The sequence below is a fragment of the Scyliorhinus canicula genome, chromosome 13 (assembly GCF_902713615.1).
Source record: "Scyliorhinus canicula chromosome 13, sScyCan1.1, whole genome shotgun sequence".
Classification (NCBI taxonomy): Eukaryota; Metazoa; Chordata; class Chondrichthyes; order Carcharhiniformes; family Scyliorhinidae; genus Scyliorhinus; species Scyliorhinus canicula.
Window position 1 is genome coordinate 46,455,555 of NC_052158.1, and position 26,850 is coordinate 46,482,404.

General features: G+C 46.0%; 2 protein-coding genes across 6 annotated transcripts in view; one reads left to right on the top strand and one right to left on the bottom strand.

The window, feature by feature from the left end:
* Positions 1-1,993, top strand: part of LOC119976636 (zinc finger protein 271-like) — a 31,785-nt gene extending 29,792 nt beyond the window's left edge. For both annotated transcript variants that reach the window (XM_038817274.1, XM_038817275.1), the window contains exon 5: positions 220-1,993. In XM_038817274.1, coding sequence (XP_038673202.1) covers positions 220-893 — 674 coding nt within the window. In that variant the 3' untranslated portion in view covers positions 894-1,993. The remainder of the gene's footprint in view (positions 1-219) is intronic.
* LOC119976674 (zinc finger protein 709-like) lies at positions 498-26,414 on the bottom strand. 4 transcript variants are annotated; one of them, XR_005462960.1, is made up of 4 exons: positions 26,245-26,414; positions 24,681-24,956; positions 6,032-6,208; positions 498-698 (listed from the first exon to the last, which is right to left on the bottom strand). XR_005462960.1 is itself a non-coding variant. In XM_038817355.1 (2 exons), the coding sequence occupies exon 2, from the start codon at positions 24,561-24,563 to the stop codon at positions 23,376-23,378; it is 1,188 nt and encodes a 395-aa protein (XP_038673283.1). In that variant the 5' UTR covers positions 24,564-24,956; positions 26,245-26,410; the 3' UTR covers positions 21,740-23,375. The 4 variants fall into 4 exon arrangements, 1 of the variants encoding a protein (XP_038673283.1); XR_005462958.1 differs by having other exon boundaries at positions 517-731; XR_005462959.1 differs by lacking the exon at positions 24,681-24,956 and having other exon boundaries at positions 517-731.
* Positions 26,415-26,850: the final 436 nt, after the last annotated feature.

Sequence of the window (26,850 nt, forward strand, 5' to 3'; positions counted from 1 at the left end):
GGTTCAGTGTTTAAACCATCAGGAGGAGTGTTAATTTTGTTTGTTTTGTTTATTGCCACGTGTACCGAGGGACAGTGAAAATTATTGTTCTACGTACAGTGCAGACAGCCCATTCCGTATATGAAATAAAAACATAGGATATAGATAAATACACAGTGAAAATATATAGACACAATTTATCTGACAAAAGATAATAATTGTGATTTCTTCCTTTGACAGATACACAGGTGTCCATGAGCACATCAGATGGTGATGGAGGAGAGTTGGCAGCAGCAATACAGATTCCAGGAAGGGCTGATGAGGAATGGATGGAGGTGAATACCTCACAGCAATATGGCATGGCAGCTGCAGTGGAGGACGGAGAGGAGTATCAGGAGGGTAGTGTTGATGAGTTAAATTTAAATATTGTGACCTGTGTGAAGGAGGAGCCCTGTGATGATCTCACTGCTGTGATGGAGGGAGGGTGCTCGGAACCTTCCGGAAATGAGGAATCTGCGGCTTTGGGAGCAGAAGCTCCACTGTCTTCACAAACACGCGGACAACATCATGCTTGTGCTGCTGGTAAAGAAAATGAAGATGATCTGAAACCTCTTGAGCGCATCCATCAGGAACAGGTTGAAAGTATGGAAAACTATAAGGCCACTTCTAACTTGCTTCAGCAAACCTTGGTTGAATTTAAGACAGACATTCGCCAGAATCTGCAAAGAGACAATGAGATTCTTCAGCAGCATCTGCAAAGAAACAATGAGATTCTTGAGCGGTATCTACAAAATGACAATCAGATTCTTAAGCAGCATCTACAAAGAAACAATGCGATTCTTCAGCAGCATCTACAAAGAAACAAAGCGATTCTTCAGCAACAGAATGAGTTTTTTTGTCATATTCTGCAATGAAACTTTGAATGAAATGAGGCAGATTGTTGTGCCTGCACCTTCTGGCCAGCAGCAGCCCAGTCCAGAGACATGTGCTGCTGGACATGCCTCACGGAGACGGGGAGACACCACTGGATTAGGGTCTATCCCTCCCACCATTGCCTCCTTGACCCCATTATCTTCTCCTTCTGTGGGATATTTTTCTGTCTGGATATGTTCCAGTACAGAGAATCTCTCCATCGTGAGGACAATTGCAGAAGAAGGCCAAATCCATGAGTCCTTTATCTCCCCACCATCACTCCCCACACAGCCCCAATTATAGAACTTCCCATTTTCAGATCAGGAATGGGTTTGGCTGGGATTTGCATGTTGCACAGAGGCAACTCACCATAGAAATCAGCAGCTGCCTCCACTGTGTAGTTCTCAGTGAGAGATGTCTGAAAACCAATTTGTGCAGGTTTGACCCATGTGATCAATATAGGAATGTGAGATGTATTGTATTATAGCTATTTGGTGCAATTAGGGTTAAAAGCCTGGGTTAGGCTGCTGCAATCATGTTTTAAAAGAAATTCTAGTTTGAAAGGCAAGTATATTTTGGGAGCATGGAGAGCAATTAAACCATTGTAAAAAGCTTTGGTTAATCAAATTTCCTCTTGATTAATGGGATTACTTGTGAAGTTAATTAGATTTCAGCTTGATAAGATGATGTCATTACTGGGTGGAGCTATGGTATCAGGCATTTTGTCAGAAAAGCAGGTCAGTGCAGTTCTGGATGAAGCGGTGATCACAAGTCAGGTTTTATTCTCTGCAGTTCAGTTAAAAAAAGAGATTAACAGTCTTTAAAACAGTGCAGACTAGGGAGCTGAAACAAGCTGAGAAACAGCTTCTGATGACATACAGACAGAGTTTCTGCATAGATCTGACAGGGGTCAGATCTTGACTTTAAAGCAGATTCAAAGGATCTCTCTTAAAGAACATCTCTGGAAAGCAAGTATCCTGGGCGGCATTCTCCCCTACCCGACGTGACGAAAGGGTGCCGGCGTAGGGGAGTAGCGCCAACCACCCAGGGGTCGGGCCTTCCCAAAGGTGGGGACTTCTCCCCACCTTTGGGGGCCAGCCCCGCGCCGGAGCGGTTTGCACCCGAAGACTGGCGCAAAAAACCGGCGCCCTGGCAGCGGGGCTGGCCGAAAGACTTTCGCCAGTCGGCGCATGCGCCGGCAGTGACGTCAGCGGCAGCTGGCCGCTGACGTCACTGCCGGCGCATGCGCGATGTGGGGTTCTCTTCCGCTTCCGCCACGGCGAAGGCTGTGGCGGCCGCGGAGGAAAATAGTGCACCCAGGGCACAGGCCCGGAGTCTGAGCGGGCGGTCCCGATCGTGGGCCAGGCCACCGTGGGGGTACCCTCCGGGGTTCGATCGCCCCCCCCCCCCCCCCCCCCGGACCCCGCTCGCGCTGCTGATCCCGCCGTTCCAGAGGTGGTTCAAAACCTCGGCGGCGGGAGAGGCCTCCCAGCGGCGGGACTTCGGCCCATCCGGGCTGGAGAATCACCGCAGGGGCCTCTCCGATCGGAGTAGCGAGATTCCCGCCACCGTCACTTCCCGGGTGGCGGAGAATCTCTGCCACGGCGGGGGCGGGATTTTCGGCGGCCCCAGGCGATTCTCCGACCCTGCTGGGGGTCGGAGAATTTCACCCCCTATGTGCCATTGGTAGTTACAGTGGCTTTAGAGCTGAGATGATTTTCTTCTTCTTGTTCAAGTAGGAATAAAGAAAGATAGCAATTCAGGGTATTGGATTCATTGCATTGAGGAGTATTGTTTAAGTGGTAATTGTAAGTTATTTTCTGGAGTGATGTTAAAGATTTTAATACTGTGTTAGTAATAAAGTTTGATATAATATACCATATCACTGTTTCTTTGTGTAATCACTCCTGGAGTTAGGTATCCTTTCTCATAGTCTTACAAAATTAAAAGAAAATATTGGGGTTCTGTCCAGTATCCCAGCCACTTTTGGGGTCTGGTGTCGTATTGTAATACCCAACAGGAGCACGTTTGAACTCTGTGGATTTGTTTGGATAGTTAGGGTACACTTTTGTCGAGTATATGATCCCAGGCATCTTTGTTGGAGGTAAGCTGCCCTTTGACATTACTGTAAGTAGAAATGAATGTGCATGGTAAATGCAAAAACCTGTTGGAACTGAGAACTTAAAGAACTGTCAAAAATAATTGTCAGAGGTGTCAACATGAACTGTCAAAAGGAGCCCTCAAGTTATCGAGGCATTTAAACCTCCTGACATTAACTCCGAAGAAACTGGAGTATTAAAAATTATTGCCTCAATGATTGACTGAATTAATGTTACATGATACATTTCACAGCCCTCCATTGTCACAGTAGAGTGCCTGACTCCAAGTGGTTATGGACACTTCAAGTGGAACTATGAATTTCAATGTTTTTTTAGACCGGATGATGCAGTTGAATTAAATATTTGCTATAAGGAATGTAGATGTACTAATTGCTTTTTAAAAATAATAAATTCATGGTTTTAAAAACAGTCTGCAAAAGACACCTGAAACTTCATTTTATTTAACCTCAGCATGTGGTCCTGAGGTCTTCCCATTGTGGATAATGGGTGAGCTGGCAAGGGTGGTGTAATGGCAATGATTGGAAGGCATTGTCTGAAAGAGCCATGTGGATTGGGTGGGGAACACAGGTTGGCATGGAGGGTATGAGGAACCATGAAAGTGGTTGAATGCAGATGTTGAATTGGAAAGTATGGAGTGGGTCATGGTCCGAGGGGCATAGGATGCCATGGAGGATATGAAGGGCAATGCGGCAAGGTAAGTACTTAGGTAAGTACTATTCTGAGTCAGAGATGCTGGAACTGCTGGAGGTAGACAAGCTGAGACCTGATGTACAACACATCAGACTGAAAGAAGCAACATTGAAAGGTCAATATGTGAATCATTCTGTCACAATCTTTGGCACATTGATGTTGCAGCCAAGTTATCAGTTATAGACTTGGGGTTTTAAGAGGCATTTTCACAGTTCGGAACATAGAATCTCTACAGTGCATAAAGGCCCGTTGAGTCTGCACCGACACTCCAAAAGAGCACCTGACCTTAGGCCCAATCCACCACCTTATCCCCGTAACCCCATTTAACCATTGAACACTTAGGGGTACTTTAGGATGGCCAATCCATCAAACCTGCATATCTTTAGATTGTGGACCGGAAACCCAGAGGAAACCCACACAGACACCGGCGTATGTTTACCCAGGACCCAGGTTCAATTCCCATCTTGGGTGACTGTGTGGAGTTTGCACTTTCTCCCTTTGTCTACATGGCTTTCCTCCGGATTCTCCGGTTTCCTCCCACAGTCTAAAGATGTGCATATTAGGTGGATTGGCCATGCTAAATTGCTCCTTAGTATCCAAAAAGATTAGGTGGGGTTACTGGGATAGGTAGGGTGTTCTATCAAAGGGTGGGTACACACTCATGGGTCAAATGGCCTCCTTCTGCACTGTAGTGATTCTGTGTGACAACTCCACACAGACAATCACCCAAGGTCGGCATCGAACCTGGGTCCCTGGCGCTGTGAGGCAGCAGTGCTGACCACTGAGCTACCACGTTGCCCATGAGTCAATATAAATCTCTTGTGCTAAACAATCTCATAGCCACAAAATCTCATCCCGGATAAACAAATGCCTGACTCTCGGACCAAAATACTGCCTGAGGCCTGAGTCTGGCTGTGGCTCGAACCTGGAAAACTGACTCCCTCTCCATTAGTAACAGGTGCTCTGGCCCAAATGCTTCAATTGGGAACTAAACAGTATCTCCTAAAACACAGCAGTGACTTCTTGAGCAGCGCCATCTTTGTTCCTGGCTGTTACCTGATTCATCAGTGGCAACAGAATAAAACACTAAAGCTGTGTTGGCAACAAATGCAGCATTTTATGTTGCCCCATCAACAAAGAGACAGACCATTTGGCCCATCTGCTTTTTACCGGTACTTCTGCTCCACATGACAGTCCTATTTTATCTCACCCTATCAGCAGATCCTTGTATTTCCTCGAACATCTACTTACGTGGCTTTCCATCAAATATCTGAAAACTATCTGCCTCAATCATTCTCTGTGGGAACACGTTCCACATTCTAATCATTGTCTTGGGACAGAAATTTCTCCTGCATTCCTAATTCGATTTATTATTGACCATCTTATATTTCTGGACCCCTGTTTTGGATTCCCCCAAACAAGTGGGGCCATCTATTCATTTACCCCAAAATTCTTTATTTTAGAATTCATAATTTTAAAGATTTCTATGATGGCCCTCCTTTCTAGGGAAGAGTGCTAGCCTGTTCACTTTCCTGATAGTACCAATCTCTGAATGCTGCTCTCCAGTTCTTTTCCGTTCTTTTTCAATATGTTGATTTGAACTGTGCACAGCTCTCCAAGTGTGGTCTAAACAAGGTTCTAGACAAGTTCAGCATCACTTCTCTGTCACTGACCTCATCTCCTCTGGAGATCTTCCCGCCACACAGCCCTCTTTTACTTCCTGCCCAAAATCCACAAAGGACCCAGTAGGCCCATTGTGTCAGCCTGTTCCTGCCCCACCAAACTCACTTTTTCCTATCTTCACTCCATACTCTGTCCTCTTGTCCAGTCCCTTCCAACCTACAGTCACGATTCCTCTGATGCACTACACCAGATCAACAACTTCCAGTTCCCGGCCCTAACCGCCTGCTCTTTACCATGGATGTCCAATTCCACTATACCTCAATTCCCCATCAGGATGGCCTGAGGGCTCTCTGCTTCTTCCTTGAACAGAGGCCCAAACAATCCCCATCCACCAACACTCTCCTCCGTCAGACTGAACGTCCTCACACTCAACGATTTCTCCTTTAACATGTTTCATTTCCTCCAAACCAAAGGTGTGACTATGGGTACCTGCATGGGTCCCAGTTTGCCTGTCTCCTCATGGGTATGTGGAACATTCTTGTTCTAGTCCTACTCTGGCCCCATCCCAGAATTCTTTTATCGGTTCATCAACGACTGTTTCGTTGCCACTTTATGTTCCTGTCTGGGCTTGGGAAAATGTATTCATTTTGTTTCCAATTTCCACCTCTCATCACCTTAACATGATCCATCTCTGACACTTCCCTTACCTTCCTTGACTGTTTTATCTTGACTACAGCTCTTCACACACCATCCCATTCTCTCAGTTCCTTCGCCTCCATATCCTCTGCCAGTTCCGCCAACTCCAGCATGATTCCACCACCGAACACATCTTTCCCTCATTCCGTCTGTCCGCATTTCCCAGGGACCATTTCCTTCGCGATATCCTGAGGGGAGAGGAGTCCATTACTCTATAATGGACTCGTACAAATTGTCTGCTGTCCATAGGTGACTGTGGTCATAGTTGTGCCTGCTATGGCTTGGGTGTTCCCCCATGTAGGTCACTAGTCTTGCCTCAATGTCCCGCAAGCTGAGCTTTTGAATCCCCGTACTAATTTTCTCGAATATCTGTCTCCCTATTACTGAAACCGCAGCCCCGTATTCAGCTCCATACCTAACGGGTGGCCATTTACCTGGGCAGTTATTCGGATTTGAGCAACCAGCGGCACAGCAGTGCAATGTAATTGCATGCACTCATCTTCAGCAGGCTGTTCCAGATGGAGGATCCTGGCTCTGGCTGGTGACCGTTAATTTCCAATCCCTGTGGCTCCCCAGTTGCAAGTGCGGCACAGCCTCGGATCATTCTCCATTGGTTCTGGGAAGGTGTCCTGTCTGGTCATGGAGTGTAAGCCAGATGTTAATTCTTCTGATCACCTGTGGGGCCCCACATACACTGTCATAAAGAGCCTAACCTTCCCCGCAGCCCCAGAAACCAGGATATTCAAAGAGCTAGTGGCACTTGTGACAAACCACTACGACCTCAAGCCATCGGTCATTGTGCAAAGATAGCGATTTAACATGGACGAGAGAACCTCAGGGGAATTCATTACCGAATTTCTGTTGCGATTGCGCAAACTTGCAGAGTATTGTGACTATGGGCCCTCAGCAATGGTCCAGGTCGGATAGTGTTTGGGCCAGGGTGGAGTTCCATGGGTCCCAGCTCTAGGGGCCGCTGTGTTCCTGAATGGGAGGGGGGGGGGGGGGAGGGGGGAGCATCCAACCCTGTTGACCTCCACTCCTGACAGCCCCAGGAGTTCCTGGACTCCTTTCTCTGCACTCATGAGAGGGAGATCTCGACAGCCTTTTTAGGCCCAGTTACGGCTCGGCCAGAAATTCCCGCCGGGTCACCATATTATTTACCCCACATATAAGGTACTGCCATGGGATTTTGGGCAGGAATGGCCCATAATCACAATACTCAAATGAATTCCCCCTCAACGGGGGAGTTCGTACTCCACGATGCTCATGGGAAGATTAATCGGGTCATCCCCGTGGCTCATGGGGAAATGAAGTGAAAATGAGAGGTAGAATTAGGCAAGGAATTAGAGGTGGGATTGTGAGAGGATGTCCTGAGTAGGGTTAAAGTGTTCTCGTCGTGTGCCAGGCTTAGCCTAATACAATTCAAGGTGGTCCACAGGGCGCATATGATTGTGGCCCTTGTTTGAGGTTGTTTGAAGGGGTGAAGGATAGGTGTGGGTGGTGTGTGGAAGGGCCCGCAAATCATGTCCACATGTTTTGGCCATGTCCGAAGCTTAGGGAATTTTGGCATGGATTTGCCAATGTCATGTTCATGGTATTGAAGGTAAGGGTGGTTCCGAGTCCAGAGTTGGCGATTTTTGGTGTGGTGGAAGACCCGGGTGTCCAGGGAGCGAGAGAGGCTAATGTTTTGGCCTTTGCCTCCCTGATAGCCCAGAGATGGATCTTATTGGCGCGGAACCCCCCAAAATCGGGGGTTTAGGTAAGTGACATGGCCAGGTTTCTCAGACTGGAGAAAATCAAGTTTGCCCTGAGGGGATTGATGTTAGGGTTCGCCCAGAGGTGGCAGCCGTTTATTGACTTCTTTGGGGAGCACTGCTGCCTCACGCCGCGAAGAACCCAGGTTCGATTTGGAGTTTGCATATTGTCTGCGTGGGTCTCACCCCCACAAACCCAAAGATGTGCAGGGTAGGTAGACTGGCCATGCTAAATTGGCCCTTAATTGGGAAAAAAGAATTGGGTGCTCTAAATAAATAATAAATGGTTCACTGAAGACTTTAAATTAATTTAACTCTAACGCCCAAAATAAACAATTCTTTGGACTGCACTTCTTTACAAGAAGCACAGACATCATTTCTCCAGTTAAGTGAGCCCACTTACTTTAAAAAAAAATCTGGAATGTACTTTCATTTCTGTTTGACAGTGAATCAGTTTTTGAATACACAGGGTAGGTCATGTGATCTGTGAACATCATTGGAGCACATTTCCCACTTTATGAAGGATAAGTCAGTTCCAAAGTGTCAGTTCCAAAGTTGAACAACATCGAAGATCTGAATATGGCATCCCTTTATTGTGCATGATAGGGAGAAGTCGTGGATTATCTTTTCTCTTCAGGTTGGTTCTGGAGTAATGAACAGTTTTGATAGAGGAAAGCAGGACCCCCTAGTGCTTGATGTGGTCCAGTCAGATCTGCACGGTAGCACGGTGGTTAGCACTGTTGCTTCACAGTGCCAGGGTCCCAGGTTCGATTCCCGCTTGGGTCACTGTCTGTGCAGTGTCTGCTCATTCTCCCCATTTCTGTGTGGGTTTCCGCCGGGTGCTCCGGTTTCCTCCCACAAGTCCCAAAAGATGTGCTGTTAGGTGAATTGGACATTCTGAATTCTCCCTTCGTATACCCGAACAGGTGCCGGAATGTGGCGACTAGGGGATTTTCACAGTAACTTCATTGCCGTGTTAATGTAAGCCTACTTGTGACAATAATAAAGATTATTGTTATAACAATGAATGGATAGAACAGTTGTGTACCAGATACCAAATCTTCACACCTTGGACTTGAGAAGCAGGGAAATCAAAGAACAAAGAACATTACAGCACTGGTACAGGCCCTTTGGCCCACCAAGCTTGCGCCGATCCAGATTCCGTATTTCGACCTACTACTTATTATCCAAATGATCTGTATCCCTCCATTCCCCGCCCATTCATGTGTCTATCAAGATATACCTTGCTCTCATACCGGTCTCCCTCACCTTCACTGGCAATCCAATTCAGGCAGCCAGCACCCTCTGCATGAAAAACTTTCCCTGCACATCTCTCCTAAACTTTCTCCATCTCACCTTGAACTGACTGACTGATTTCTGACTGTTCACCCTGTCTATACCTCTTATAATTTTGTAGACCTCAATCAGGTCTCCCTTCAGCCTCCGTCTTTCCAAAGAAAACAATCTGAGTTTATGCAACCCTCCTCATAGCTAACATCATCTAGACCAGGCAACATCCTAGTAAACCTTCTTTTCACTCTCTCCAAAGCATCCATGTCCTTCTGATAGCGTGGCGACCAGAGCTGCATGCAATATTCCAAATGTGGCCTAACTAAAGTTTTATACAACTGTAACATGACCTGCCAACTCTTGGACCCAATGCCCCAGCCAATAAAGACAAGCATGCCATATGCCTTCTCGACCACCTCATCCACCTGCATTGCCACATTCATGGAACTATGGATTTGAACACTTAGATCTCTCTGTATGTCAATGAGGTTTCTGCCACTTACTGTATAATTCACACCTGACTTTGATCTTCCAAAATGCATCATCTCACATTTGTCCGGACTGAACTCCATCTGCAATTTCTCTACCTAACTCTCCAATCTACCTATATTCTACTGTATTCTCTGACAGTCTTCTTCACTATCTTCAACTCCACCTATTTAGTGTCATCTACAAACTTGTTAATCAGACCATCTGTATTTTCCTCCAGATCATTTATATATATATATTACAAAGAACAGTGGTCCCTGTGGAAAAGCACCAGTTACAGATCTCCATTCTGAAAAACTCCCTTCCACTGCTACTCTCGGTCTCCAGTTGTCAAGCAAGTTCTTTATCCATCTAGCGAGCACATCTTGAATCCCATGCGACTTTACCTTTTGTATCTGTCTGCCATGAGGGACCTTGTCAAACGCCTTACTATAGTCCATGTAGACATAGCCTTCCCCATAATCAATTAATTTTGTCACCTCCTCAAAAATCTCTTATCAAGTTGTTAAGACATGACCTTCCACGCACAAATATGTTGCCTATCACTAAAAAGTCCATTTGCTTCTAAATGTGAATAAATCCGGTCCCTCAGTATCTTCTCCAACAGCTTCCCCACAACTGACGTCAGGGTCACCGGCCTATAATTACCTGGATTATCCCTGCTTCCCTTCTTAAACAAAGGGACAACATTGGCTATTCTCCAGTCCTTTGGAACCTCGCCTGTGGTCAAAGATGATGCAAAGATATCTGTTAAGGCCCCAGCTATTCCCTCTCCTGCCTCCCACAGTAACTTGGGATATATACCATCTGGCCCAGTGGACTTGTCGGCCTTAATGCATTCAAGTTATCCAACACATCCTTCTTCATTATGCTGACATGTCACACACCCATCCCTCTCCTCAATATCTGTCATGTCCCTCTCCTTGGTGAATACCGATGCAAAGTACTCATTAAGAATCTCAGCCACTTTCTCTGACACCACGCATAACTTCCATCCTTTGTCCTTGAGTGGCCTACACATTCCCCAGCTACTCTCTTGCTCACTATATATCCCAATGCCTTGGGATTTTCCTTGACTGCTTGCCAAGGACATTTTATGGCCCCTTTTAGCCCTCCTAACTCCCTGTTTGAGTTTGTTCCTACTTTCCCTATATCCTTCAAAAGCTTTGTTTTTAGTTGCCTTGACCTTATGCATGTTTCATTTTTCTTTTTGACTAGTCTCACAATTTCCTGTCATCCATGGTTCCCTACTACTGCCATTTGTCCTTCATTTTTGCAGAGACATGCCTGACCTGCACTCTAATCTTTAAAAGACTCCCACATATCAATGTGGATTTACCCTCAGCTGCTCTCAATTCACATTCTCCAGCTCTTGCCGTATTCTGTAGTAGTTGGCTTTCCTCCAGTTTAGCACCCTCACTCGAGGGCCAGTCTTGTCTTTATCATAGATTATCATAGAATTTACAGTGCAGAAGGAGGTCATTCAGCCCATCGAGTCTGCACCGGCTCCTGGAAAGAGCACCCTACCCAAGGTCAACACCTCCACCCTATCCCCATAACCCAGTAACTCCACCCAACACTAAGGGCAATTTTGGACACCAAGAGCAATTTTGGACACCAAGGGCAATTTATCATGGCCAATCCACCTAACCTGCACATCTTTGGACTGTGGGAGGAAACCGGAGCACCCGGAGGCAACCCACGCACACATGGGGAGGATATGCAGACTCCGCACAGTGACCCAAGCCGGAATCGAACCTGGCACCTTGGAGCTGTGAAGCAATTGTGCTATCAACAATGCTACCGTGCTGCCCTATGAGTATTTGAAAACTTATGCAATTATGATCACTTTTCCCAAAATGTTCCCCTACTGAAACTTCTGGTCACCTGGCCAAGCTCATTCCCCAATACCAGGTCCAGTAAGGCCCCCTCCCTGGTTGGACTATCAACATACTGTTTCAAAAAACCCTCCTTGCCACACCTAACAAATTGCTCTCGATCTGAATCCCTGGCACTAAGGGAGTCCCAGTCAATATGGGGGAAATTAAAATCACCCACCATAACAACCCTGCTATTTTCACATCTTTCCAGAATCTGTTCCTCTGTATCGCACTGGCTGTTGTGAGGCTTATAATACAATCCCAACATTGTGATCACAGCCTTCCTATTTGTGAATTCTACCCATAATGTCTCACTGCAGGATCCCTCCAACACGTCCTCCCTCATCACAGCTATGCTATGATCCCTAACCAGTAATGCAACTCCCTACCCTTTCTGCTACCCCCTCTGTCTTGTCTAAAAACATCAATATCCTGGAACATTAAACTGCCAGTCCTGTCCCTCCTTTAACCATGTCTCCATAATAGCAACAATATCATAATTCCCCACATTAATCCAGCCTCTAAGTTCATCCGTCTTACCTGTTATATTTCTTGCATTGAAGCAAAAGCACTCCAGAGCTCCAGAGTTCAGCGACCACCCTGTGCCTGCTCTCCCTCTTAGCTATATTTGTCTTTATCTCTCCATTCCTAGCCTCACTAGCACCCAGCATGGGGAGTAATCCTAAAATTACCGTCCTAGAGGTCCTGCTTTTTAGCTCACTGCCTAACTCCCAGTAATATCTTTGCAGGACCTTGCTGCTCTTCCTGCCTTTGTCATTAGTACCAATGTGGACAATAACATATGTTTGTTTGTCCTCCCGTTTTAGGATTCTCTACTCAGAGACATCCATGATCCTGGCACCAGGGGGCTAAAATACCATCCTGAAGTCACTTTTGTGACCACAGAAGCACCTATTTGTGCCCCTGACTATCAAAATAATAATGATAATCTTTATTATTGTCACAAGTAGGCTTACATTAACACTGCAATGAAGTTACTGTGAAAATTCCCTCATTGCCATACTCCAACTCCTGTTTGGGTACACTGAGGGAGAATTCAGAATGTCCAATTCACCAAACAAAAACGTCTTTCGGAACTTTGTGGGAGGAACCAGAGCACCCGGGGGAAACCCACGCAGACACGGGGAGAAAGTGCGGACTCTGCACAGATAGTGATCCAAGCCGGAATGGAACCCGGGTCCCTGACACTGTGAAGCAAGTGTGAACCACTGTGCTATCATGCCGCCCATCAAATCCCCAATTGGTATTGCTCTGTTATGCTTTGCCCTTCCTCTGTACAGCAGGGCCAGCTGTGGTACCACCATTCTGGCTACTGCTGTCACCTGATGGGCTATTCCCCTCATCAGTATCTGTAAGGGCAAACTTGTTAGAGAGAGGGGACAGCCACAGGGGACTCCTGCACCTACTGCCTGCCCTGTCTAGTGGTCACCCATTTATTTTCCTGTGACATATCTCTATAACTTCTATCTCCGCATTTGGTTGCTCTTTACTACCTCCAGCTGCTGCTGAAACCGATCCATTCGTTCAGTCAGCAAGCACAGCTGGATGCACTTCCGCAGACGTAATTGTCAGGGATGCTGTCAAGCACTCATGAATGACCACATCTCGCAGGCGGATCACCAAGCCCTACCAACTGTCATGACTAACCCCTTTTTAGCAGTTCGGGCTCAGATCAGGGTTCACCTCCTGGGTGAAGCTCCTAAACAACACTCCCATGGGAGCTTACGGACAAACACCATGAGCTCCCAGTACTTCCAGCTGCACAGGGGCACCAGGCAGGGATGTCCCCACTGCTGTTCGCCCTATCGATCGAACCACTAGCGATTGCTCTCAGATCAGCAAAAAACTGGAGGGGGATCCTCCAGAGAGCACCAAGTCTTGCTCCATGCAGATGGCCTGCTTCTCTACATCTCGGACCCACAAGGCAGCATGGAAAGAATCATCGCGTTCCTGAAAGAGTTTGGTGCCTTCTCGGGCTACAGCTCAATATGAGCAAAATCAAGATCTTTCTGAGGGCACTGCCGTTTAAACAGGCCCGACACACATTCCGCTATCTGAATGTATGCTGGGATCCCAAAGAACGTTCCATAAAAAACAAAGTCCAGGGGAGGGCTAGCCTTCCCAGACCTACAATACTATCACTGGGCGGCGAAAGCAGAACGAGTAAGGGGATGAATTAAGGAGTCAGAAGCCGAGTGGTGCATGCGGAGGAGGCCTCCTGCAAGGGGACCTCACTCCGGGCCCTTGCCACGGCGGCACTCCCATCCCCACCCAAAAAACACTCCAGCAGCCCAGTGGTGGTAGCCACCCTCCAGATCTGGAACCAATCACGGCAGCAATTCAGCCTGACCGAAATGCGAAATGTCCGACAAACAGCCCATCTGCAACATCCATAGGTTTGTACAAACGCTCATCGATGCCACCTTTAAAAGGTGGAGACAGGAGGGGGGGGGACAATGATAATCAGGGACCGATACTGACGGCAGGGTCACAACATTGGACGAACTGACGGAGAAATTTCAGCCAGCTAAGGGCAACAAACTAAGGTACCTGCAGCTTAAAAACTTCCTACGGAAGGAGACAAGGACATACCCATGACCACCATGACTGACACTACTAGGAGTTACTGGACGCAAACATTTTAGGTAAAGGAAACTGTAGCAACATGTACGAAAGTCTGGTAGAGAGGGCCGACACTACTGGACACGATGAGGAAGCAATGAGAGTAAGACATGGGGCTCGAAATAGGGTGGGGAGTCTGGAGTGAAAACTGCATAGGGTCATAGAACATTACAGTGCAGTACAGGCCCTTCGGCCCTCGATGTTGCGCCGACCTGTGAAACCTCTCTAAAGCCCATTTACACTATTCCCTTATCATCCATATGTTTATCCAATGACCATTTAAATGCCTTTAATGTTGGCAAGTCCACAACTGTTGCAGGCAGGGCATTCCACGCCCTTACTACTCTGAGTAAAGAACCTACCTCTGACATCTGTCCTGTATCTATCTCCCCTCAATTTAAAGCTATGTCCCCTTGTGCTCGACATCACCATCCGAAGAAAAAGGCTATCACTGTCCACTTGTATGCCTCAATTAAGTCACCTCTTAACCTTTTTCTCTCTAACGGAAACAGCCTCAAGTCCCTCAGCCTTCCCTCATAAGATCTTCCCTCCATACCAGGCAACATAAATCTCCTCTGCACCCTTTTCAATGCTTCCACATCCTTCCTATAATGCGGCGACCAGAACTGCACGCAAAACTCCAAATGCGGCCGCACCAGAGTTTTGTACAGCTGCAACATGACCTCATGGCTCCGAGACTCAATCCCTCTACCAATAAAAGCTAACACACCGTGCGCCTTCTTAACAACCCTATCAACCTGAGTGGCAACTTTCAGGGATCTATGTACATGGACACTGAGATCTCTCTGCTCATCCACACTACCAAGAATCTTACCATTAGCCCAGTACTCTGTCTTCCTGTTATTCCTTCCAAAATGAATCACCTCACACTTTTCTGCATTAAACTCCATTTGCCACCTCTCAGCCCAGCTCTGCAGCTTATCCATGTCCCTCTGTAACTTGCAATATCCTTCCGCACTGTCCACAACGCCACCGACTTTAGTGTCATCTGCAAATTTACTCACCCATCCTTCTACGCCCTCCTCCATGTCATTTATAAAAATGACGAACAACAGTGGCCCCAAAACAGATCCCTGTGGTCAACTCCACCTCCACGCATGACTCAATCTAACGCAGAGGTGGTACATCTTGCCCACTTAACAAGAACACCAATGAGTAGGTTCTGCCCAGAGGTGAAGGACAGATGCCCGGCCAATCACACCCACATGTTCTGGTCTTGCCCTGGACTTGCTCGGTGCTCAGTACTGGACAGCCTTCTTCGAGGCAATGTCCAAAGTGGTGGGGATGAGAGTGGAGCTGTGCCTGAAAGCGGTAGTCTTCGGAGTATCACGCCAGCCAGATCTCTTCATGGGGAGGAGGGTGGACGCCCTTGCCTTTGCCTCACTGATCGCTTGCCATAGAATCCTGTTTGCCTGGTGGTCAGCAGCACCACCCAAAGCTACAGACTGGCTGTCCGAACTAACAGAACCTCTCCAAATGGAGAAAAATCAAATTCGCCATCCGGGGGTCGGAAGATGTCTTCTTCAGAACATGGGAGCCATTCACCCAACTGTTTCGGGACCTGTTTGTGGCCAACGAACAAGCAGATAAATGATCAAGTAGCCAAAAGCCAGGAGAAAGTAGCCACAACATGAGAAAAGAGAAGGAATGAGGGAAAGACCCGGGTGGAGGAGGGGTAGGGGACAGTGAAAAAGAGGTTAGCTAAACACAATGGAAAAGAAAGAGAAGCTGTAGGGAGAGGGAGGGAGGCAGGGGAGGGGGGGGGGGCTGGGGAGGAGGAGAAGACGAGGGACCCCAAACTGGAAGGAGAGCGCGGGAAATGACAATGATCATGACAAACACAACAGGGCAACAGAGAGGAAGAAACGACAGACGGCCGAAGCGGTGGCAAATGCACAACAGCGAAAACCGATCGGGAGAAGAAAGCAACATAAGGGCGCCCCCCCACCCCCCCCCCCCAAAGATCTGTTTTGTATTACTGGTGTATGTAATGTCTTTGTTGCAAAAAAAACCCAGAAGATAAGGCCCCCCACGCGCAAAAAGACATATATACATTGTCATGTGAGAGTAACTTTGAGAAATGGGTGTTTATAAATGGGGGTGTATATAAATATCTGTATTGAGAGTACCTTTAAGAAATGTGTGTTTACTACTGCAGTGATGTCAGAGAGTGGGTGGAGCTGGGCTGTCTGTCAGCTTTTTACTTTTATTTTTGAGCAGGCTGCAGGGTGTGTTTTAGTTTCTTTTTCAGTTGGAGCTGAAGCCAGACCAAGCAGGTGTCCTGCTGTTCTCTCTGCCATGAAAAAACTATCTCTTGATCATTTGGTAAATTCAGAATTATAAATGTTCTCAGTAGTGAATGTAAACCTAATGTGCTTTAAGTCTTATTGATGTTGAAAGGAAAGTTGAAAGGATTACTTAGTGTTTTCTTCTTTGGGGGTTGCATTTGAATTAATGGTTGCTAAAATGTTCACTGTATATTTTAAAAAGGTTAACTTGAGTTCATACAATAAATATTGTTTTGCTTTAAAAAATACTTTTCCATTTCTGCTGTACCACACCTAGAGTGGGCCATGTGCTCCCCATACCACAATCTATTAAAAGTTGTGGGTCGTGGGCAGTACGGTGGCGCAGTGGTTAGCATTGCTGCCTCACGGCGCCGATGTCCCAGGTTCAATCCCTGCCCTGGGTCACTGTCTGTGTGGAGTTTGCACGTTCTTCTCGTGTTTGTGTGGGTTTCGCCCCCACAACCCAAAGATGTGCAGAGTAGGTGGATTGGCCACACTAAATTGCCCATTAATTGGAAAAAATGAATTGGATACTCTGAATTTTAAAAAAAAAGTTGTGGGTCAGGTGAACTCCATGATACACTTTGGGGTTCTCTAAACCCTGGCCCATAATAACATGTATAATGTAATTGTCTCTCCAGTGCCTCGATGTATATGCATTTCCCCAGTTTTTATTTCCCACCTCTTGGCTGTTTATTTATGTGATTTTTCTAATTATATAGTGTTGTTGTTTTTATCTTGTTTTTATTATTCTCTTTTCTTCTTCTTTGTGTATATCTGTAAATATACTATGTGCGAAAAACCCAATAAAAAATATTTATAAATACTTTGTTAAATATTAAATTACTTTAATAGATTGTAAATACTCACAAGGATGTCCTCACCAATCAGCTGCCTTCTTAAAGCTATATTCAAAAAAAGAGTGCCCCTCACAGGTCTGAAGCTCTCTTAAATACTATCTCTCTTTTTTTAGCTCGAGGGAGGGATGGAAATCAACCAGGAAAAGAGTAAAGATAATTTTGGAAACAATGGTGTCGAAGGTGGATATGAGGGAGTGATTAAACCAGATTGATGGCTGCCGAAGCATTGTGGTGAATGGTCAAAGGGCAGAGTTGGGAATGAGAAAGCGCTGTCCAACTCACATGGAGGAAGAGCGTCTTCCAGGAATGGAAACTAATTGGTCCAAGGGCCCACATGACAACTGGATCTCTGTAACCATTGTTGGGATTGTACGATGGGAAAGAGCTTCATCCTGTGTCACTGATGTTCGGTGCCATTTCTGACCATTGGAATTGGGAACCAGACTAAAGCACAGGGATTTTAAAGAAACTTCTGTGTGGAGTATTCTGAGAGTTTCCACTGATGTGAGTATGTATATTAGCAAAGTGAGCCAGCTCTCAGCAGTGGATAGTTTCGGACCTCACTTTAATCGGTGATTTGAATTACGGACAGATCCTTTTCAGGTGATGGGTGTTTTACTAATACCTTGGGTAATGTTTGTCCCCTCTGTCTGGGAGGGCTACTATCCTGAGGTAGTAGGGGAGGGAGTGGGCTGAATCCCTACAGATCTGAGTTCCCTCAGCCCATCATACCTCGGTGTAATAACAGTGCAATATGTTCAGATTCATTTCATGTTCTCAGAAAGATCATTGGTAATTTCCAAATGGTATGTTATTTTGGTTGATTCAAGGTTTGGTGTAAGCTGAATGCTGTTGCTCTCCCCCCCCCCCCCCCCCCATCACCCTCCCCCCAGCCCCGGCCACTCCCCACTGTTTCGTCAATCTTCTGTATAAATTCATAACTCATGATAAATTCACGTTTTTTTCAATTTATCCAAACCACCTGATTTTTAGGTATGGTGTGTTCCTATTCACTAAAACACTCGGGAACCTACAGTAAGAGTCCTGTACACAATATATTGGTCAATGTCACTGTAGCTGGTATACTTTTTCCATCAATGGGTTATAATTTACATTTCACAGGAAGTGCAATACTTCCCTGAGAAAGCTATACTTGAATTTATATGTCAAATTTCTTGGCACTGAAATATGTTTTAGAACATAGAACAGTACAGCACAGAACAGGCCCTTCGGCCCTCAATGTTGTGCCGAGCCATGATCACCCCACACAAACCCACGTATCCACCCTATACCCGTAACCCAACAACCCCCCCCCCCCCTTAACCTTACTTTTATTAGGACACTACGGGCAATTTAGCATGGCCAATCCACCTAACCCGCACATCTTTGGACTGTGGGAGGAAACCGGAGCACCCGGAGGAAACCCACGCACACAGGGGGAGGACGTGCAGACTCCACACAGACAGTGACCCAGCCGGGAATCGAACCTGGACCCTGGAGCTGTGAAGCATTTATGCTAACCACCATGCTACCCTGCTGCCCCTAAGTGTGTTTTCAAGTGTGTTTATATTGCAATACAAGAAACATGACAACCAATCTGTGCACAGTGATAATCATTAACAGTTGAAGAGAAATGTGAACACCCATGACCCATGATTAACTAACCCATTGTGTTTTTAATCAAAAACTTTATTGTACACATGTGAATAAAACAAAGAAAGCACCAGAAACATAACACTAGTTTATTATTACACGCTGTGAATCTCAGTTCTACTTCATATTCCACAACAATTCGTTTATACATTACAAGAATCGTGAAGGTTCATTCACTTCTTTTGGGACCTAGTCAAAGGCATGTCACAGTAATCAAAAATTATCTTTAATTCTCCTCAGTGGTTCAGCTAATCTCCTTCCATTAGCTTGTTGAAAGAGCAACCCTCCAATTTTTTCTTCATACCTCACAACTATGAATGCCTCAGCTCCATGTTTGGGTTTCCGGCAGAAACCAAACTGCCTGCACATAGCTTCCAAGCTAACTGCTGATTGCTTTCTGCAACAAGGCTCTGTGAGGACCACCGTCGATTTTTTCTACTAACTACAAACAGAGCAATTTTTCCAACTGCTTCCCTTTCACAAAGTCCCAAACTGTGCTTGAGCCAGGCCTGCATTCCATACGGTGAATGGTAAGGTTAGTATTATCTTGACTAAAACATGCAGTCCTGATGGCCTATTGGCTCTCTCAATCCAGTAAGGTGCAGTCTACCACAAAGCAAAACTGCAACTACCTTCTATGAGCAAACACCCAGCTAAATTAAATAAACTAACCTTCGACCAAATTCTTTAATTCCGTAACCCATATGAATAATTAATAATACAAATAGATGTGATTGTCCTCTCTCCAAATTCACTTTGTGCATCGAAATTCCCTATGTTCACTCAGCTGCTCTCAGCTTCTTTTCATCTGGAAACTAGACATCATTTGAATAATTAAAAACATAAATAATGTTTTTCCAATTAAGGGACAATTTAGCGTGGCCAAACCACCTAGCCTGCACATCTTTAGGGTGTGGGGGTGAAACCCACATAAACACGGGGCAAATGTGCAAACGTCACAGACAGTGACCCAGAGCCAGGATTGAACCTAGGACCTTGGCGCCGTGAGGCAACAGTGCTAACCACTGCACCACCGTGCTGCCCTATTTGAATAATTTATTGAATGTTCAATCTTTTGGCTCCATTTCAAACTTCAAATTGACATTCTATTAATGACTACTTTCACACCACTACCCTTCACCTTACATAGGTTAGCTTTTTACATGAATTAACTCTAAGCCTGTTCAAATTACATTTACATCATTGCCAGTTTCTCAAAGATATCATCAGTTAAAAATTTAAATTCTGAAAACGAAATATTTTCTAAAACATATGAATAATGAACTAGATTTTTTCAACAGCAAGATCCCACAAACAGCCATGTGATAATGACCGAATCTGTTTTGTGATATTGATTGTTCAAATGAAATGAAAAAATGAAATGAAAATCGCTTGTCACGAGTAGGCTTCAATGAAGTTACTGTGAAAAGCCCCTAGTCGCCACATTCCGGCGCCTGTCCGGGGAGGCTGGTACGGGAATTGAACCTTGCTGCTGGCCTGCTTTCAAAGCCAATGATTTAGCCCTGTGAGCTAAACCAGCCCCTATAATCATAATCATTTATTGTCGCAAGTAGGCTTCAATGAAGTTACTGTGAAAAGCCCCTAGTCGCCATATTCGGCGTCTGTTTGGGGAGGCCACTACAGGAATTGAACCCAGGTGTCTGGTCTTGTTCTACATTACAAGTCAGCTGCTTAACCAACTGTGCTAAACCAGCCTAACTGACCAAGATGTCAGAAATAACTTCCTAACTCTTCTACATCCTAATGTTATTGGATCTTTAATGTCCAACACCAGGTGCATAATTCCAGGAACATGGGTTAAAGTTGTTGTCAAGGACACACAAAGATTTCTGGAAGTTCTGGGATCCATGTGCAAACATCCCACCCACTCCCATCACCATTGTTTATTGAAGCAGTTGGAATATTGGAAAAGGAGTGCATGATCATGAACCCGATCAGTTCACAATACTGAGATAAAACTGTTTCAATTGGTCACAACTTAAAAAAAGTCTTACAGAAAATTCCTTGTTGCTTTAATCAGCATAATCTGGCTGAATTTGACTGTGTCAGAAATTTTAAATGTAAGTTATGTCAAAAGTAAACTGAAGTTTTGCGATCTTTAGCACTCAGTAATTAAATATCACCCAGGAAGATTGTACCAACTGCCGAAATTTAAAAAAAATATAAATTTAGAGTACCCAATTATTTTTTTTTCCAATTAAGGGGCACTTTAGTGTGGCCAATCCACCTAACCTGCACATCTTTGGGTTGTGGGGGTGAAACCCATGCAGACACGGGGATAATGTGCAAACTCCACACGGACAATGACCCAGGGCCTGGATCTGAACCTGGATCCTCAGCGCCATAGGCAGCAATGCTAACCACTGTGCCATGTGCCGCCCCTACCAACTGCAGAAATGACCACAGGTCCAGATGGGAATAATGAGAGTGGCGAGCGTCTGCCGATCGTGCCTGTTCAAATTACACTCAAGGTTCTTGGGTGTTCAGATGCCAACAGTCAAGTCTACATGCTGTGGCCAGCAATTATTTCAGCAAACTACAGGCCGACACATCATAGTTTATACAGATGTGGCACAGAAAGGAGTAATAATAATAATCGCTTATTGTCACAAGTAGGCTTCAATGAAGTTACTGTGAAAAGCCCCTAGTCACCACATTCCGCCGCCTGTTCGGAGAGGCCGGTAAGGGAATTGAACCCGCGCTGCCGGCCTTGTTTGCATTACAAGGCAGCTGTTTAGCCCACTGTGCTAATAGTTTAATATAATCATCACCACAATATTACATCAATAACATTGTGTGGGGTTTCTCCTTGTTTTTCCATTTGTGATAGTTCAAAATGGTGAACTTTCTATCTCTTATTTGTATAAAGCTGTAGGAGAAAAAGAGAGCGAAGAGCAGTGATAGAAGAGAGGCAAGAAAATGAGAGCTGGGAGAGAATGGAGGAGAGGTAGCAGAAAGGAATAAGTGGGGAAAATGAAGGAATGGGAGGGAGAGATACAGAATGAAAAGAATGAAAAGGTAGGAAAGAGGATGCGGAGAAAAGTGAGGGTTAGTAGAGAGGAGTGTCAGGAGAGTAAAAGCTGGGGAAGAGCAGGGAAGAGTAAATTCCTCCCTCCTGTGCTGCTCTCTCTGGTCTCATCGACTGTCTGCTGTGAAGTAGCACCTTCTCCAGTTCTACGTAGATTTGACGATAGCTCTTGACATCCATGTGAGTTGACTACTGAAATGAAATGAAAATCACTTATTGTCACGAGTAGGCTTCAATGAAGTTACTGTGAAAAGCCCATAATCGCCACATTCCGGCGCCTGTCCGGGGAGGCTGGTACAGGAATCGAACCGTGCTGCTGGCCTGCTTGGTCTGCTTTAAAAGCCAGCGATTTAGCCTGGTGAGCTAAACCAGCCCCAGAGTGTGGAGTTGACTGTTGAGTGTGTTGAATGTTTGCACTCTAACCGGTTCTCCAATTCTACAATTGGCAGCTTTATCAAACTGAAGTTTGTTTCTCTGTTGTTTCACTTTGATCTTGTCACCCACTCCTGTTGGCCTCAGTAGGTTTTCTGCTGTTGGAAGAATGGTGCACAACGTTCTGTACTTTCAGTAGGTGTGTTTCTCCACTCCTACATTTGTACATATCTGTGCTGCATCTGGATGACTTTTTGATAATCCCTTTGGCAAATTTTCTGCTGTCTCGGCCTTTCCATTTGACTGGAGATGATGTGTGGTGCTGAATTTCCCAATCATTCATTATGTGTCTGAATTCTTCACTCATGAATTGAGGGCCATTGTCACTCATTACAATGTCAAGAATGTTACGACAACTGAAGTGTGCTTTCAGTTCTATTATCTCACTGATAGTTGTTGATATCAGCTCTAACTCCAGTGGTCTGATAGCAGTCAACTGTGACGAGATAATCAGATCCAAGCTTCATCCATGGTTTGTCTGAATAGTCATGAGTCATGCGCAGCTTATCTTGCTTAGCTTGATACTCATTACAAGCACTGCGCTAGCTGATGTTGTCCTTAATCTCATTGCTCGTGTTCATCCAGTAGATCACTACTCTTTCCTTCCTCAGACTAGACTCGATTCCTTGATGGTTTGTGTAAATGTGCTTCAGCATCTCTTTTTTCATCTTTCGGGATAACGACCCTAGTCTTTGTACAAGTTGCCATCTTTGTGATCTTCCGCCCAATGCTCTCTCACAGCAACAGACGTGACCTTGATGGTTTCAGGTCACCCTTTCATCATAATTTTGTGTAAAATTTGTATCTCATTATGTAGTATCCTTATTCTGAGCGAGAAGCATTGCTGTCAGTTTCAATGTCGTTACTGGATCAATGCCTTCTGGGATCAGGAGAGCTGTTGACCGTGATGATTTTCATCCTTGAGAGAGTCCACTGGTTGCCCTTGGAATGTTGAAGAGTCACAAAAACTTCATTACAAACCTCACTTTTGAAGGGTTACTCCAAGCTGTGGCTCCTCTGATGGAGCAGGAGGCTTGTTGACATTGAGAATGATTTGTCACAGAATTCACAGATGTACGGTTTCTTCCCCGTGTGGATGCGTTCATGTATGCGGAGGTACCCTGCCTGTGAGAATGATTTGTCACACACTTCACACCTGAATGGTTTCTCTCCTGTGTGGTACCTCTGATGGACCAGAAGGCTTGATGACCGCAAGAACGATTTGTTGCACACTGAACATGTGAATGGTTTCTCCCCTGTGTGGATGCCTTCGTGTGCGTGGAGGCTCCCTGCCTGAGAGAATGCTTGGCCACATACCTTGCAGATGAATGGTTTCTCCCCTGTGTGACTGCGTTTGTGTGACTGGAGGTGCCCTGCCTGTGAGAATGATTGGCCACACAACTTGCAGATGAATGGTTTCTCCCCTGTGTGGGTGCGTTCGTGTGCATGGAGGTGTCCTACCTGTGAGAATGATTGGTCGCATACCTTGCATCGGAATGGCCTCTCCCCTGTATGGATGAGTCTATGTGAGCGGAGGCTGCCTGCCCGTGTGAATGATTTGTCACACACCTCGCACGTGAAACGTTTCTCGCCTGTGTGGATGCGTTCATGTGCACGGAGGGACGATGAGTGTGTGAATGATTTGTCACACACCTCACATGTGAAAGGTTTCTCCCCTGTGTGGGTCCGTCGGTGTTGTCGGAGGGCCGATGATTGTGAGAATGATTTGTCACACACCTCGCATGTGAAAGGTTTCTCCCCTGTGTGGGTCCTTTTATGTTGGTGGAGATACCCTGATACTGCAAATGATTTTCCACACACATCACATGTAAAAAGTTTCTTGCCTTTGTGAATGCGTTCGTGTACATGGAGATATGATGATGTTGAGAATGATTTGTCACACATCTCACACGCGAATGGTTTCTCGCCTGTGTGAATGCGTTGATGATTGCGGAAAGCTGATAATTTTGGGAATGATTTTGCGCACACCTCACACGTGAACAGTTTCTCCCCAGTGTGAATTCGTTGGTGTACGTAGAAATCCGATGATCGTGAGAATGATTTGTCACAAACTCCACATTCGAATGGCTTCTCCCCAGTGTGAATGCGTCGGTGATTCTCGAATGTCGATGGATGTATGAAAGCTCGATCACACACCTCACACTTGAATCGTTTCTCTGCCATGTGGCTGTCCTTGTATTGCTGGTGGGATAACAGGTGCAGATTGTGTTCGGAGATTTTACAAGCCTGTGGAGACCCCCCTGCCCCCGACACACACTTCACACTTGAACAGCCTCTCACCTTTTGGAATGAGTCAATGGTTCAGTGGTGAACAACTGAAGCTCTCCCCGCACTTGGAGCGCACTCTTACTTCTTCCCAGCCTCACCCTGACCGATCACTCACAGCCGACCAAATTCCAGATGATGTTTGACTGCCCAACCTTCTCTGCCTTGAGCAATGCTGTGAAGAGACTGGGTGTCTTCCCACAGATGTGCAGTTGTTCCTTGGGTGATGGTCAGGATCTCTCTGCGGTGTCTATCCTCTCTGTATTCTTTGTGTAGTACGGTGCAATCCTTCTGTAAAATAGGAAAAGGAAACATGATTTCCTCCAACTCCCTCTCGTACTCTGCTGCAGGGGCTGTACCCTCAATTTTAAATTGATGTTTCCATAGGATGTGGGTGTCGCTGAGTCAGACCACATTTATTGCCCATCCCTAACTACCCTTGATGGTGGTGTGGTGATTTCCTGAATTGCTGAAGTCCATGTAGGTACACACACAGTGCTGTTATGGAGGGAGTTCCAGGATTTTGACATAACAACAATAAAGAAACGTGGGTTAGGATGGTGTGTGACTTGGAGGGAAAATTGCAGGTCGTAGTTTTCCAGTGCATTTAGTGCCCTTGTCCTTCTAGGCGGCAGAGGTTGCTGGTTTGGAAGGGGCTGCCAAAGTAGCCTTGGGAGTTCCTGCAGTGTATATTGTAGATGGTGCACACTGCTGTCACTGTGTGTCACTGGTGGAGACTGCTTGGTCCTGATTGATTAAGAAATTCAAGGTCTTTAATAAAAAATTTCTGCATAATTAAAAATCCCTGAAAAGGTAACAATTTTTAAGCAGTCTGTAGAAACAGCAAGGTCACTAAATTCAGGATGCCAAGCTATCATTCCAAAGTTGGTTAGATGTCATCCAGTACACCTCTTCAAACATTTATCTAACAACTTAAACTACTTTCATATCCTAAACAAAACTTCAAGTATCGGTGAGAGGGAAAAAGAAACTTGGAGACTTCACCGACATGGAGAAACAAAATCATCATCAGTCCTGCTTGTCACAACTCAATAAACCCTCTTGGGGGTAACCACCCCCCCCCCCCCCCCAACACTGTCATATCTCATTCAACCTCTTAGGGGTAACTCCCTCTCTTCCTCTCCCCAGACTAGAAACTTTAGGGACTTACACCAATTTAAATTATTTGCCAGAAGTTCAGTGAGTCACCTTCGAGGCCCGAGTCCAAAATATATCTGTCATGGCTGGTGTTACGTGTGTAATCTCACTGTTATGATTATTTTTGCCAGGAGGCTGATGTCTCCCAGTCCCGCAGTTCACTCACTACCCAGACACTAAGTCAACACCGTTTTACCGCACCAGTTCTCTCCCTATGCCAGGCACTTCTTTGGGCACTCACTCAGACTCTCCCCCCCCCCCCCCCCCCGTTCAACTCTCAGACACAGCACTGGGCAAAATTATCAAATCCAAGCCCAGGCTTCTGGAAAAGGCGAAGGCCTTCAGGTAAAATCTTTAAAGAGGACATTAAAAGACATTTCATTAAATGTGTCTCTGCCCCTCCCAGATAATTACACCTCACCTTCTGATATTCAGCAATGACCCATCAACAAAACGCAGTCTGTAAATCAGGAGGGAAATGCTCCCAATAAACACCCTCAGTATCCAACACACATCAAACAGCTCCGTTCTCTGATTGACGGCTCTCGCAGCCACATAGAGCCAGGTGGAAGAGTGGACCCGCCAATAACGGACATGCCAATCACTCCAAGCAACCAATCGCTCAGGAAGGGGGGGTAACTCACTGGCTGCAGCTTTGCAGCCACTCACCCGATCCGAACTACATTACCCATATTGATTGTGGCCACGGAGCTGCGCAGTGAGGAGCGGCAGTGTGGAATCGGGTGAGAGCCAGCCCGCTGTGCCTGATGGGGGTTGTAGTTCTGGAGCGCGCAGCGGCGGTTGGCGCCCAGCTTTAGGGAGTTGGCAGCGCGAGCTGGAGCGGTTGGTTGTCACGTGGGCGTGGCTGGAATTGGGGGTGCGTATAAGGCTGGGGCAGCGGGAACTTGTGTTCACAATGTGGAGAAACCGTTCCAGTGTGATGCACGATCAATCGTGCAAAGACTCAGATTGGGTACAACTGTGGCTTTATTGCAATAAGATGTGTGACCTCCGACAGCAGCTAGCG